Below are 15,963 nucleotides of genomic sequence, written 5' to 3' on the forward strand. Positions count from 1 at the left end.
ATATCAATCACTGTCAACAAACTCCACATGAGTAGAAGTTTAGTTGGTGTGAGATTTATGAAAGCTGAGGGATTAATCACAAGCGCATACTGGCAGGATTAAAAAAAACAAAAGACTTAAAGTTGTTAATCTCTGTTTCACATCTTTATACATATATGGTTTGAGACAAATTCATTTTGCAACCTTTTCTTTCTGCTCTCGGAAATCTGGACCATGACTGCCAAGAACAAAGGTTTCTCATAGATGCTGTGGTAAGAGTGCGTGGGTAGCTAATTATATATAACATGATTGTTGTACATAACGCCACGGGTTTGAGCTTTATTGTCACTGTGTTATGATGTTGTTCAATGACAATGCGACAAGCTGGTTCGACAGCATTATCAGCATGGTTTCACCAGCAGCAGTTTATACTTAATGACAGCTTTGCTCTTCCGATGAGGAATGTTGGTGAGACGCGACGGAGCAAGAACAAGGAGCAGTCGCCAAATGGGCAGAAAACAACGCTCGCCAGACACGGCTGGCTGGCTGAGGCGCCTCTGCTGTAAATGTGTCTCGTGTGAGAGATGGATGTCATGTTTGATGCGGTGTGAAGGGAAGGAAATGTATTTTGTCTAAAAGGAAGACAGCCAGACAGGTCACAGTGTCTGTAATTAGGCCGAGCTGCACAAGGCACACTCTGTGGGTGGCAGAGGACATGAAGTTACAGAGAAAGAGAGGCTGAGTTAGTGATGCAGACACCTTGCATGAGGTGGAGCTCTGTCAGGTCAGGGAGCACCTCAACCAAGCAAAAAAACAAGCATTTCTCTTCCTCTTCCTTGTTGTTGCGTAAGGGGCATTTTTTTAAGCAGTGCAACCAACAAACACTGACTTTATGATGTCAATGATACAAACATATTACAAATAGCTGAATTTTATTATTAATAAAGTCACCCCTGTTAAAATGCCACGTTTGCTATTGAACCCATGACAAATGATTTCAATTAAAACATATCCTCTAAAATCCAACTAAAAAACAATCACAGTTGCTTGGAGAAAATGTAAAATAAAAAGATACAACCTCCTGGTTGCACTCACTTACTACTTTGCTGAAGTATCTTCTGATTCAACTGCAGCATTTATTCTTTAAGTTTAGGCCATCCTAGGAGGATTTTCTGACTCAAACCCTGTAACTCAGGTGTGTCCAAAGAGTGGCCCAGGGGCCATTTGGAGCCCTTGCAACAATTTCATGGGGCCTTCAACCACAATTCATGAATGGCAAAATTTGGCTCACCAACAGTCTTTAATGCAGGGCGGGATGTTCACTGACAATTTAAAAATATTCTAAAAATGGTGAAAGTTGTACAATGCAAAGTACTTATCTTTTCTAACTATTTTTGTTTTTGTATCAATTTAATTTCCTAATAAATTGGACCACTCCAGCGACGCTCACTCAAAATCAGAGTTCTCATTTCACTTGCCCAAATACAAACAAGCTTAGTGTAACAAAGACTGATCCATGTACCGCTCTTGTTGCTGAGAAGAGACTGAAAACATTTTCCTACAGCAGGGGTCAGCAACCTTCACACACCCTAAGGCCCATTTTTACCATTTAGAGCCACAAAAGCAACCTGACTCTTTGAAAAAAAATTGTCTGCTTCTATGTACATGCTATGGGAAATTTGTTTCGTTTTTAAATGAAAGAACAAAGATTTTATTTTTGTTTTTAGGTTTTTTACATTTTCTTCAATGGGACATTCAAAGTTCATAAAATATGACATTGAAAATAGAACCTAGTGTGTAACCTACTGACAAATAAAATGACGTCATAAAAAAAACCATTCCTTATATTATCAGTGTCTTTCTTTGAGGGAATATTATGCATTTATTGCTTGAAAACACCTAGAAAAAACCACTAAAGCTAGCATTATTGAAATTACCTTTAGAAGGTAGGAATGGCACCCAAGGAAAACATGGTGAGGAGAACATCCTGCATATAATATTTCTTCATATTATATATAGGTTTAAGTCACAGGGGATGAATCTGAATTTACAAATGGCTATAAATAACATCAAGGCAAATAAATAACAGGACTGTGCATCACCAAAACATAGCAGTATCCACCGTGTAAGATGGTGGTGGCAGAATCATGCTGTGGGGTTGCTTTGTTTAAATTTGAAGGTGGATGAAATACAAACAGTTCCAAATGCAAGTCTGTTTTGATACAAAACAGACAGATTAAAAGCAAATTTTAATTTTCTCAAGTGGACATTGATCAACAAAATTAAAAATTCACTAGAATTAATATTGTAGAATGGTCTAGTTAGAGCCTGCAAGTAAATCTGACAGATAATCAGTGGAGACAATAAATTTCTTCATAATCCAAGAGATCTGGAGAACTCTTGCAAGATGAAGTGAGCATATATTACATGTGAAGATGTGGCATGCTGATAAACTACAACCAAAGATGACTCAATGTTGAAAATAAATCAGTAGTTCGAGGAAGCACCAACTCAGAGATGTTTTACCTTGTCCCCCAAACCGATTTAATTGTTTTCAGTTGAATTCTATAGGTAATGTGTCACATTGAAAGATGGAAAATGTTTTCTAATTATTCATCGTGGCCTAATTATTTCACGTCCATTTGATCTAACACGAATGACATCATGACAGGACTTAACTAGAATAAACTCTGAGCCATTTTTATCAGTCTTACTGGTGGCATTTGTGCGAACGTAGATGATCTCGCTCTTGGCCCCGTGGACCTGGTGCTCGTCAGACGCAGAGAGCTGCGTTTTCACCATGATGGCGTACTGCGTCCAGGGCTTCAGAGGCAGGATGAGGTGTCCCGGCTCAATCTGATCTTTGTCTGCTTCTGTAGCTCGACGCGGAGGGTCGACGTCGGCAATCACCCAGCTGTTGGAGCCGCAGGCGTCCTGGCCGTCAAACTCGGTTACGTTCTGAAAAGGTCTGTTAGGTTGAAAAAAGTGACATAAAGATGAAAACAAGGAAGGAAATGAAGGAAGGGTGGAAAGAATGAAGACATTACACAAGGAAGAAAGGGGGGGGGGGCAGAATAAAGGAAAGGAATGAAGGAGGGAGGGAGACAAGAAAGGAAGGAACCAGTGAAGGACACAAAGAAGGGAGGTAGGACACAACTTTATTTACTTCCATAATTTGGGGCTGAAGCGGATTTTAGGACTGACCACAAATCCCCAATGCTGAGCTTTTTCCTTATTTGTTGAAGAACTGAAGAAGCTGAAGAACTTACGCTTCTTTGTAGAGCACCATGAAGCCCAGCAGGTCTCTGAAGTCTGGAGGCCAAAACGGTTCCCACTTGATAACGATCTTATCGCTCATGGTTCGGACCTGGGTGAACTTTAGCAAGCGGTTCTCGCCTGATCAAAGGATGAGATACAACAATCTGTTTACAAAATGAAAACACCCGGATAGCAAGTTCATAATTTGGAAAATATCCATAGAAAAAGATTTATATATCACAGCTACTCAATCACTTTGTCCACCTTCCACCTGGCAATTATAAGTTAACTGATTTTCTTTTACCCCAAAACTGACACTATAGATTATATTACTTTAGTTAATTTAGTAAATATAAACTGCCTTTAGTATGCTTTTATAAAGGCCAAACCCAAATGATTTATAGTGAAAAATCATCACAAAAGGTGATAATTTCTTAGAAAAGTCTCATTTTCTCAATTTGGTGGTTATAACCTGACAAAATGTTACAAGGTTCAAGATGTATATCTTTTTGCAGGTATAAAAAGCATTCCTGCAGACATTTAGGATAATTCTTCTTCTTAAAGTCTCCTATGCAGCTATGCGCTTGCATGTTTGCACACACACAATGAAGAAACTAAGCAATAAAGCCTTTCAACATCGCAGAAAATAAAGGAAAAGGCCTTGTCCTGGAGTACCTCTGCTGTAACGGCCTGACATACATATCTGCCTGGTGACCTTTACAGCTGGTGTGATTGCTTGTTCGAGTAAAGGGTAGAAACTAAATGATTTGTGCAAACAAATAAATATTTGAAAGTTAGAAGAGAATAAAGACTGGCCAAATTAAAGATAGAAAAGGTGCTTTCAGCACAACCTGAAATAAACACGTCATAAGCATAGTATCAACATGGTGAGGCAAAGTAGTGTCATTTTGTCCAAGTATCATTGTTCAGACAATATGTCCTAGTTTTTTTTATTTTTATTATGTTGATAAAAAAAATAGAGATCTCTGGAGAAAGAAAGTGTTATGATCTTTTATGAACTGATTTGGCAGCTAACACCTGATCAAAAACCTGTTATTTAAGTCCAGCACTTCTTTAACAGGATTATTGTCAAAACTGTGTGGTTCAACGCTGACTGAGTGTTTTGTTGAGAGATCTCAGGAGTATTTTTCTTCACCCAGCTGGAACCAACAATCCTGGTGATGTCGTCAAAGTGACAGCAGAACAAAACAAGTTTAATCTTTATTTAAACTCAAACAGTTTGAATATTCTATGCTCAATCGTTTGTCAAACTAGAATTAAATATGCTGGTATTATATAATAAAACATCTAGAAGTGAAACAGCAGACCAACAATAATCTTAAATTGTCAGATTAAACCTAGGGCCTTGCGAAAGTATTCACACCCCTTTAATATGTATACATTTTGCAACATTACAAGCACAAGATTCAAAATATTTTAATGGGTCAACATGTGGTACAACAACCTTATCCTCCAAAAATACAGAAAGCTTGGGCGGCCTTAGTGATGGGTACCTTTTACATTTCAACCGATACGGCACAGATCCCCGGAACCTGGGTATCGTATCGGTACTCAATGGTACCAGTTTTTCGGTACTTTTGTGTGTGTTTATGTGGTAATAAATGTTCATTTGTTTAATAATAAAATCTCAGAATTTTTCAATTTAACATATTTATTTCTCAATATATAAACTTTAATGAATGTATCAAAACAACATTCAGCTCTTTGTATTGTAACATCTCAGTTATTTCAAACATTTCTTCTCCCAGGTCGCTGGTTGCAGACGACGAGTCACTAACAGATGTGTGCTAACGGTGCTGAATGCAGGAGCTGTAGCCGCAGATCTGAGGCTGCTCTCTTCAGCCCTGAAAGGAATCTGGTGCTTAACCAGGTGCTTCCTCAGAATAAAAGTATTCCCGCCGCTGGTCTTGCACTTCACGTCACAAATATTGCAGCGAGCTTAATTTGCATCGTATATTGGAAAGTGGAGCCATACTTTCGAGCGCTTTCTATCAGCCATGCTTTGTTGACGGTATCAGCGGCTTCTGATGTCATTAGCCTTTTTTGCGTGCAATGCTGTGTTCATGTCCGGCATGGAAAATTGGCCATTTTTCCACTCCCTCCGTGTCACAATGATGCGTTTAGGTACCGAAACATAGTATCGTTTGATTTTACGTGAATCGGTACTCGGTAGTACAGACGGAATGCGGTCGGTACCTATAAAAGTACAGAATTCGGTACTCATCCCTAGGCAGTCTATTGCCTTAAGAGGTAACCTAATTAGTAAATAGAGTCCACCTTTTGTGCAATTAACTCTGGCAGTTCTGTAAAGGCCTCAGAGGTTTGTTGGAGAACATTAGTAAACAACCGGCACCATGAAGACGAAAGGAACACAGCAAGGGGTCAGGGAAAAGCAGGATTAGGTTATAAAACAATATCTCAAGCTTTAAACATCTCACAGAGATGTTTCATCATCTGAAAATGGAAAGATGATGGCCCAACTGCAAACCTACCAAGACACGACAGTCCCCCTAAACTGACAGGATGGGCAAGGAGAGCACTTTCCATAGAATCAGTCAAGAAGGCTCATGGCAACTCTGGAGGAGCTGCAGAGACTCACAGTTTAGGTGGGAAACCCTGTTGACAGGACAACTATGAGCCTTGCCGTTCACAAATCTGGCCTCCAAACGTGTGAAAGAAGGTGCTCTGAGTTGAAGGCCAAAAACTGCACATTTGGCCAACATGTGTGGAAACAAACATCAAAAACCAACACTGCACAACAACCTGAATACATAAACCACATGATGAAACTCGTAGGTGGCAGCATCATGCTGTTGGGTGCTTTTCTTTACCAGTGACAGGGTAGCTGGTCTACGTTTGGTGGCAGGACCTCAACATTTTGGTCTGAAGATACTGTCTATCTAATCTGATTCAGCTCAAACTGTTTTTACCAAGGAGAACCAGGAAATATTCACTCTTTATTGTGCAAAGCTGCTAGAGACACAGCCCAAAAAAAGCAATGTAATTGCGGCGAAAGGTTGTTCTACAAAGTTTTGACTCAAGTGGGCGGAATACAAAAGCACTGCCCTCTTTTTATTTTATTTATGAAAAATGATGAAAACCATGTATCATTATGTCTTAACTTCCCAATTATGCACTAATTAGTGCTTGTGTATCCCATAAAACCCGAGTAACATACATTTAAGCTAGTCTTTACAACATGTTACTGTGTGAAGAAGGTAAAAGGGGAAGGAAACGTTTTGCATCACTGTTCTCCACTGTGCTGCTTGTTCGTACTAAAACAAAATCAGTATAAAGGTTTCCAGGAAGTTATCTACAAACATAAGTCAGGAAATGACCTCTATAGCAATAACTGCGTTTGATACTTTGCCAGCCCTCTGTCTGTGCCGTCTGTTCCTACAGTAACTCCTGCTACAACTGTCATGTCTGCAAACTTCGGTTCCTTACATGAGGCCTGGTCTCCGTTGGTCTTGGAGGCGATTTCGTTCTTGACCCGCCGCTCCTTGGTTCCCGTCACCTCCTCCATTTTGTGGATCTCGGACATGCAGAGCTTGGAGTTGTAGTGAAAAAACATACGGCCCTGCAGGATGGTCAGCTTGTGTTTGGACCAGTCCCAGAGCTGCCGAAGGTTCTGGTTGTCCAGGGCATAAAATGAATAATTCCTGGAAAACAATGTATGGATACTGCGTGAGCATGTTTGAATCAAACTGTAAGGCTATTCCTGACCGCGGAGCTTTAAATAAAAAGCCTCCACCATCATTTCTGGATTAAACTTTACATTTTTGAGAAGTCAAACCAAAAGCACAAAAAAACGACATTTTGAAAAGGTCAGACTAGCTGCTTTTAACTCATAATTACAGGAGGAGGCTCTGAAATGGTTAAGGCTGCGGGAGGATTACCCGACTTCCTGTTCTTCTCCACGAATTAGGTGGAGTTTGCGGAAAAATGAGAGGGATACGAGAGCGTAGGAACGTCGCACTGTCAGGTAGCCAGTGATCTCCTCCAGCTGCCCCAGGCTGGCCTCCAGCTCAGCTGCAATGTTGTCTACAGAGAACAAAAGAACAAAAGGAAAGTCTCTAAACTTTCACGCCCAAAAAGTGGAAAGCAGTGTTTAAATTCCTTTTCTCTTATTTAGCACATATTTCTGACATAGAGCTGATGTTTGCCTTCATTTTTGTAATCTAGAGGAATTAAAACCATTGAATCAAACAAATGGAGATTAGGTGCTTTACCACTTTTAGTTTATTAGCTGTTTGACTGGATGCTCTTGATGTAGCCTCCTTGCTCTGGACAAAATCAACAACCCTTTGCTTTGTTCTGCAGCACTGACGGGTTGCCTGCTGTAATCTGACTCGACCAAACAGACCGCAGATACTCACTTCCTCCTCGCAGGTTGATGACCAGGCTCCCATTGAGAACGGTGCAGCCTCTCAAAGCCTGGGCTGCAGTGACAGAGTCCACCGTCTTCAGACCCATACACACTTTGGGACAGGGCCCTGCACAGGGAGTGCAGTTGAGCCTAAGACAAAACCAAAAAAGCAAATAAAGAAGTTTATAAAAATCTAACCTAAGCCTAGACGTATGTACTGATCCTAGTTCTTCTTTTAAAGGTTAATCAACTTGAGGCTTATCTGCACTGTACTGCTAAGTGGGTATGTTTCTGGATCTCGTGGATAAAAATATCCAATATGTCTGAAAATATAACTGTACATTTTGCCATATCCTGCTGTTTTAACTGCATCTCCCACATTTTATTCCAACCACAAACTTTAACATATTTTACTGGTATTTTATATGAAAGACCAACACACAATTGTGAAAAGAAATGGATGGATTTTAAAAGTTTTTACTAAAGAAATTCTGAAAACTGTTGTGTGCAAATGAGCGCAGCCTATACAATTAGGGCTGAACTCTAACTCTCTATGTACTAGCTAGGTCTAAGTATATTTTACTAAGCAGTATCAGAGTAAAGGAGGTGATTACAAATGTGCACCACACACAAAAATCAAAGATGATGCTAGGTTCATGGGGTGTGAATACTTTTGCAAGGTCCTGCATGTGTGCAACATGTTTATTAAGCAAAAGCTTGAAAGTTACAGAAGAAAGTGCTGTTGTAACAACGGAAGTGAGTGGCAACTGAAGCCCAATGCACTGCGAACCATAACTGTGTTGCAACAGTAACAATTCCAGCAACAGCAAAAAAAACAAGCAGCTCGTGTGACGCAATTCTTAAAAATGCCAGACGGCTGGGAGAAAATAAGCATTTCTATTTTGCAAATAAAAGGCTTTGACCATGGCTTATTGATATTGGTGCATAACTACCCTGAAATATCAGTCTGTCATTTTCTATAATGCTTCTTCCATAGTGGGGCGCAGGGAAGCTGGTGCCTATCTCCAGCAGTCTATGGGCGGGAGGTGGGGAACACCTTGGAAAGGTCGCCAGTCCATCGCAGGGCAACACACAAACAACCACACACACACTTATTCACACACCTAAGGTCAATTTAGAGAGACCAATTAACCTAACAGGCATGTCTTTGGACTGTGGGAGGAAGCTGGAGTACCCGGAGAGAACCCACGCATGCACGGGGAGAACATGCAAACTCCATGCAGAAAGACCCCCGGCCGAGAATCGAACCCAGGACCTTCTTGCTGCGAGGCAACAGTGCTACCAACTAAACCACTGTGCAGCCCCACCCTGAAATACGTTGCCCTTTTTTGCTTTTTTTCCTTACTCTCTAGTGCCACATCCACACTTTTAGCACAGACACTCGTAACTGTAAGGAGAGCACTTGAGAGCACTTTCTTTTTCAAGGCTTACTTTGATCCCAACGAAAGGGATGGAAATGCCAAAGAGAGGAGCTAAAAAAGGGGAACAGAGAGAGTCACAGCTTAAAAGCCGTGGATGTGAGTCCAAATGGGTTCACTATAGGTCGACAGTAGCCTGGAGGTTCAGATGTGCAGGCTTTGTTGATTCATTTCCCTGGCAAAGAGAGAGCAAATCTCCCCACTGAGCGGCTACGTGCGCTAAAGCAAGACACCGGAGCTCCGTCTGCTCTCTAGTCGCCTGTCAGGTGTGAATAAGCACCATGTGACTCTTTTGATGTGAAGGTGCACACTGTTCAAATGGGAGATTTTGTACTCTGCAAATCCTCTGTGGATTAATAAAGGTTAAACCCACGTAACGTCACAAACACCGCAGCCAGAGTGCCAGAGCTTTTTCTCGTCATAGCTCTCACTGACGGCCTGTCACGACTTTGCTGCTGTAGTCGGCTCATTGAAAAACTGTCTATCTTGCAGCAAGCCAGAAGAGTGACGGCTCTAGTCTGAGTAAATGGACTGTAATCTCTCAATGCCTTTCAAATTCCCCTGGTGTTAAAACCTTTGTGATTTCCAGACTTCCGAATGACTTTTCATGTCAAAATTCTAGACTTTCTCAGACTCCAATTTCTGGAATTCTTCGGTCCAGAGTTCATTTGGAAATGTTTATGGTATAATTAATCTCTTAAGCCCGAGGGTCCCCTTCCAAGGAGACTTGGCATCTTTAACTCATAGCTGACTAACTCTGAGACTGACGCACACTTGTGATATGTCCAGATCTTCATCTGAGACTCCTCTACAAAAGTATCTACTTCATTCTTATATCCACTGACCACTGCTCAAACGCCATGCAAATAAGCATGCAGATAGCCAAAATGCAACTTACGACCAAGAACTGTTTTGCAGTGTGGCATGATTCAAAGTGAACTGTTTTTTCATTTCCTCTATTTACTCTTTTTCATTATAGTTTGTTTGTATATATAGTTTTATGACCAAATATATAATGGCAACCCACATTTTCAATTTCAAGAATATATTCAAAATTTCAATAATTGTGCCAAACTGTGCCCAAATGTGCTAAAATGGCACAGTAGGGGTCTGCCTGGATTTGTTTAAGTCTAAACATGTATAACTTTTCAATTGCTTGTTGTGTTGACACCAGACTGGCTACAGATGTCACTCAGATGTTGTAGTTACAATTTATTGTGTTTATTTCCTTCTTTACAGCAAGAGTAAGAGTTTTTTTTTTTTTAGGCAGAAATTATTTCTTGGGCATCCAAACCTCATTTACTCAGGTCCAGAATAATTTACTCTCAAATTTTCACATCCACACCATCCTCCAGGACCTTTCTGTTAGTTGATACCAAGATTACCAGTTTAGGCATTGTACAAGTTGAGAAATGCCTTGTAAAGTTAAAGTTAATCATTAGTTGACAGATATTTCAACAGGCTTTACATATGGAACTGGCAAAAAAAAAAAACACTGCATGGTTGGATGGAAAAATTAACAGTTTGAATGGCTGAACAGAGGGATAGATCGAAGCAGGAACGGATGGATGAATGGATCTTTCAAACAATGATACAGGAATTATGTTTGGAAATATTTTTAGTTTTCCATAATTATTTAGATGATAAAAATGCTTCATACTTTTCCACTCTGGTTTTCAGCCACTGGCTTTCTGGTCTTGGCCTACACAGCCACACTCATAAACTAATAATCTCACAATCAAACTAGGTGTCAACAAAAGAAAAGCAGGGAGGTCAGCACCATCCCTTATGGAACAACTGTCTCTACGATCTAGCCGTAACCTTCTAATCACAACAGGTTATAAATTACACATCCGGTGAATAGTGAAAGCACACTTCACGTCTCAGAGGCTGCATTTGCATACAGCTCGATCGCTGCAATGTAGACACCAGCACCTGGCAAAGCAGAGAGCGACGCTGAAATGTGGAATACTGAGTCAAATTCAGAAACACAGATGTGCCAGCCTTCCTGCTGGGCCGCAACACTCTGACTAGCTGTTTGGGTTCTCACACATCTAAGAGGAAGAAGAAAAAAAAAAGAGGCTTGTGTGCAAAAACCCCTAATTTAAATTGTAATATTTAATACAGTTTTTAAAGTTCCTTTTGTTTATTTTGTGAAGTCAACCCTGTGTTTTGTTATAAGGTTCCTATTAAGTTTGGAAAGGTCTGGAACTTGACTGACGTATTTTTCAGGTCTTGATAAATACGGAAAATTAAATATTTGTATTTGCAGACTTAATTCCCTATTAAGAGGCTTCCAGACTGAAAGCAACATGAGTCAAGCTCGCTGTGGGAGTTAGGTGTTTTCTGCTGCTGGGTTTTCAATGCAACAAGCTTTGCTTTCGGTGCTAGGCTATCAGCTTTGGTAATATATTTTTCTGGCCCTAAAACCAACAATCGAGATAAATCTGTTACTGAAGGAGAGGGGAGGAGAAACAACATGGGAGAGAAAACTGATGAGACGCTGTGAACCAGAGAACAGTGTGTGGAGCTTGTAAAAGAGATCTGTTTCCACACTGACTGCCTTCTCTCAGCTCGGTCTGGAGCTGTTTCACTGATATCCTGTCCCTATTGGCTGAGCAGGTTTGCGTTACAGCGCATCAGGGTCAAAGTTTAAGAAATTCCAATCACAACACAGGGCAGACTTCACTGACCCGAGCTGCATGCAGCTCTACGCCAAGCATAGATGAAAGGTGTTGTTGTGGGGTGCATTCAATACAAATAAGAGTTTCAGAGCGCAGCGACACAGGATACGATTCCAGTCTCAAATCTCCGTTACTGGCAAACTGTTTCTTGCTTCCATTTTACTTCTTTCTTTCCTCTTTCCACCTTTCCTTTACTCCCTTTTCTTTTTAGTTTTATTCTTTTTCCTTCCAATTTGACACATTTCCTTCCTCTTCTTGCTCCTTAAATTGTTTCCTTTTTCCATCTTTGTTTTACTTTTTCAAACTTTCCTCCTTCCATTTCTTGCTTCTGTCTATCTTTTCATCCCTTTTTTCCTTCTTTAGATCTGTTTCTGTTTAATTTCATTTTTCAATCTTTCCTTTTTTGTTATTTTGCCTTCATTTTCTTCCCCTACATTTTTCCATCACTCCTTTCCTGTCTTCCTTCCTTTCATCCCTTCTTTTGTTCCCTGCTTCGTTTTTTCTTTTTCTTGCTTATTTAACTGCTGGATTTTGAATTTGCTGCTCCACTTCTGTTCTTTTTGGTTATTCATCAAAACCCTGAAACCTATTTTCATTTTGAGCATTTAACAGGCGGTGTGAAGGAGCCCAGATTTCGAGTTAAACAGCAGAGTTACTGTGCAAAGGTGCAGAATAAGATGTTATTTATACTTTGCTGTGCTTTCCGGCGGCATATTATGCACGCTTCACTGATTAACCATCTTCCCTCCAAGCCATCAAGAACCAGTCAGATCATCTTGAGTGTCCACTTACGTGGAGGAGTTGCCTATTGAATAGCCGGAGGGACACTCTGGGATGCAGGCACCGTTGTGGATGACGTATTCGTAGCAGTCAGGGCTCTTTTCCTGCTTGCACCTGTTGTGCAGATACTGGCAGAAGGCAAGGGAGACACAGCGCCAGCCCTTGTAGGTGAAGTAGTTTTCTGGGCAGCGGTCCACGCAGCTGTCCTCGTGTAGAAGGCCACGACAGGCCACGCAGTGTCTGGGCGAGTTGGGCCTCAGGCAGCCACCAAGACACAGGTAGTGGCAGCAGTCGTCGTCCTTGGTGCAGGCCCGAAGTGTGCAGTTAATGGGACACACTGTGTGGAAGAGAAGAGGGTCAGTTTAGCTCAGCAGATGAAATCACACAGGCACAAGTCAAAGAAAGCTTTAGGTGTTACAGGCAATACATGTGCAGCAGAAGACGAAGCCTTCTAATATGCATTTTAAATTATTTGTAATAATTTTTGTGCAAATGACAAAATCTCAGCACAATGACACCACATTCACAGACATGTGGTACAGTGAGATCTTTCTTCCAGCAGGAGGGAAATCACGCCACACAGCACTGGGCAGTAGCCCGGAGGATCATTTGTCATGTGCCAACAAGCATACTGACTACAAACAGCAGGGGTCCACCACTAGTCGACAAAAGGCACATATTTATCTGGAGCACTGGCTGTAAGTAAACACAAACTGCAAATGGCATTTAATGCTCAGAGGAACTGTAACATTCAAATACTGTGAATAAATTGTCTGTGTATTATTTTTATTAGGGTTTGTAGAATCTCAGTTTGTGAAAATAAAATTAACATTCACAAAAAACAATAATGGGTCTAATAGATCAAAAGAGCTCTGCAAAAAATAGTGAGGGGAGCTAGTGTTACTGGAGTTTTTGTACCCACAGTCCAGGATCTGTTTCTGATCAAGGTTCTGAACATTGTCAGACTCCTCCAACACTCTTCAGAAACTTGCTGTCATCATGCAAAGAACCCCCAGACTGCGGCACAGCGCTTTGTCTCAAGCTGTTGAAATGTGACACTGATGTTAAGATTACACACCTTCAATAATACACTTATTTTTTTCATCTTCGTCCATCCTGACCAGTGACAAACCACTCAGAAAATCTTAGTTTTTAAGATCAATGAGCACACCATACCCTAACACAACCAGGTTGTAAAAACAACAAACCTGTTCACAGAGGTGTGAAATCTGTTATGGAGAGAAGAGGACTCAAATGAGGCTATTTTCAGGACAAGTGAAGTCTTTTCTTTAGTTTGGGGTATGATGTGTTTCTTTGGGGGTCTTGTTTTTGCCTACTTTGTGTTGTCAGACAGGTTCTATATAAGTGATTTCTTGATTCTACAGATCTGGCATTAGTCAGGCCTGGGTGTGGCTGGCCAAGCTGACCCAAAAACAATGTGGGTAATTTCGTTTAATCTGCAATTTAGCAAAGGGGGGATTATATCTTCACATAGGGCCAGGGTTGGTTGTGATGCCTTTTTCCCTAATAGATTAAATCCCAATATGATAACCGCTTTTATGATCTACAAAGGTTATCTTTGCCCGATATAAAAATTAGTTTGAATATCTGAAAAAAACAACACAGAAATCACAGGCAAGTACATTCATAGCACTGCATTTTAGGACTGAACAAAAGAAATCTGGATTTATTTAAAGTAACTTAAAGCCTAAAATTAAGATGATTACATTTTTAAAAGGCATTTGTGTGACTTTTTCTTTTAAGATCTTGATGGACTGAACCACCCTGTAGCATAACCATGAGGCCGTACTGATCTGCAGGTGGGTTTAGGCCCTAGGTGACGACAAATTGTGCGTAGCTGAAGGATACACAGACTAACTTCAACGCTGGAGATTAACCTCTCGTCAGCGAAAGCCAGATTAAATCCGTCCCGCAGCATGAGTGGGGGATAACCAGGCAATGAGGTCGGAGACGGGCAACATGTCAGAGCATACAGGTGTCTTTCAGACAATAACAGTGTAAGGAACAACAAGTTTTTACGATTTAAAAAGTGATTTCCACAGACAGTAGGTACGTGTGTCATAAACAGACTTAGCAGTTGACCGTTAGACGGACAAAATAACACAGACCCGCTGTCCTCTTCCAATACCTGAGGTGAGCCTGAAGTGCAGGAGGAATATGTGTTTGCGAAGGGCAGCAGAAATAGGAGAATGGCAACATGAGAAGGAGGCTAAAGGGGGCACAGTGAAAACAGGCCCACAAAAACAAATGATATGACCACCTTTTATCTTTGTCAGCAATCTTTACAAGCGAAGGCCTATATTTCCCTTCATATTCCTTTGGAAAGCGGCTCCTGAAAGTCTCCCCACATGCATATTTGTTCACACACACAAAGAGGAGCTCTGCTCGCTGCTGACAGACTCCCGATCCTCAGCCGGTGCTCCGTGCCACAGCACAGACCCAGCAGCAGATCCACCCTCAGTCTTAGCCAATGTGTTGACTAGACTAGCTGCTGAAGCTAGCCATTCAACTGGCCTCTCCTATATTCAAGGGAGACAGACACTCACTTTAACCCTGTGTTTTCCTTCTCTAATCCTTCAGGGAGCAAGAGAGAAGCTGTAAGCAGAGAAAGTGCCACAAGAATCACACAGAAACAAGGCGGAGCTGAATGAAAGCAAGCTTGCATCTCACTGCCTTTACTGATCAGGAACACAAGCTGCACTCATTCACTGACTTTAGGTCTTTGTTTCCTGTGCATGCTTGCAGTAAATAAAAGAAACCTCATGTTGGGGAGAACAGGGTGTTCTACAATAACGGGGTCACACTCATGCCAAAACAATTATGGCTTGTTATTATGAGGCCGAGCATTTCCAGGCCTCAATAGATTAATCATCTCTCCTCACATCCAGAACTTAAGGAGCTTTTATGGTTTCAAATACGGAAATATTTACAGAAGTATCTAAAAGTTAGATAAAAAGTTTAATGGATGGGAAGGTGTTTTGTTTCTTCTGAATGTGTGTATCCGATTTATGAGTGGACAATTAACATTTGGTGGATCTGATGTGATTTCTTAAAATCTAGACAGAATTTGTTTCACATTTACAGTTAAAAAAAAGGCAGTAAATTTTACATTCCGCTAACAAGATGAGACAAAACACAATATTGGGTTCAGACAAAACGTTGAGACTAGATTTAGGCAACATCTCTGGGAAAACCCAGCGCCCTCAACTTATTTATTTTCATTAATGAAGTAAAAGCTTCACAAATCCCAAACTCTGGATATTTCAAGAATATGTAATCAGTGTAGAATAACAGTTTAGTGGTAAAGTTGCACTCAAGACTACAAAAACTACAAGAGTGTCACTATTACCAGTATAGTAATAAATATCACAAAATCTTGTGCTAAAGGCTTAAGTCCATATTACCAATCCCT

General features: G+C 40.8%; 1 protein-coding gene across 1 annotated transcript in view; it reads right to left on the reverse strand.

Annotated features, from left to right (window-relative positions):
* insra (insulin receptor a) overlaps nt 1-15,963 on the reverse strand; it is a 61,242-nt gene that overhangs the window by 17,980 nt on the left and 27,299 nt on the right. The window contains exons 3-8 of the mRNA XM_047368011.1: nt 12,543-12,867; nt 7,638-7,777; nt 7,158-7,302; nt 6,706-6,920; nt 3,249-3,375; nt 2,694-2,947 (exon numbers count right to left, since the gene is read on the reverse strand). Coding sequence (XP_047223967.1) covers nt 2,694-2,947; nt 3,249-3,375; nt 6,706-6,920; nt 7,158-7,302; nt 7,638-7,777; nt 12,543-12,867 — 1,206 coding nt within the window. The remainder of the gene's footprint in view (nt 1-2,693; nt 2,948-3,248; nt 3,376-6,705; nt 6,921-7,157; nt 7,303-7,637; nt 7,778-12,542; nt 12,868-15,963) is intronic.

This window comes from Girardinichthys multiradiatus, chromosome 6, assembly GCF_021462225.1.
Source record: "Girardinichthys multiradiatus isolate DD_20200921_A chromosome 6, DD_fGirMul_XY1, whole genome shotgun sequence".
NCBI lineage: Eukaryota > Metazoa > Chordata > Actinopteri > Cyprinodontiformes > Goodeidae > Girardinichthys > Girardinichthys multiradiatus.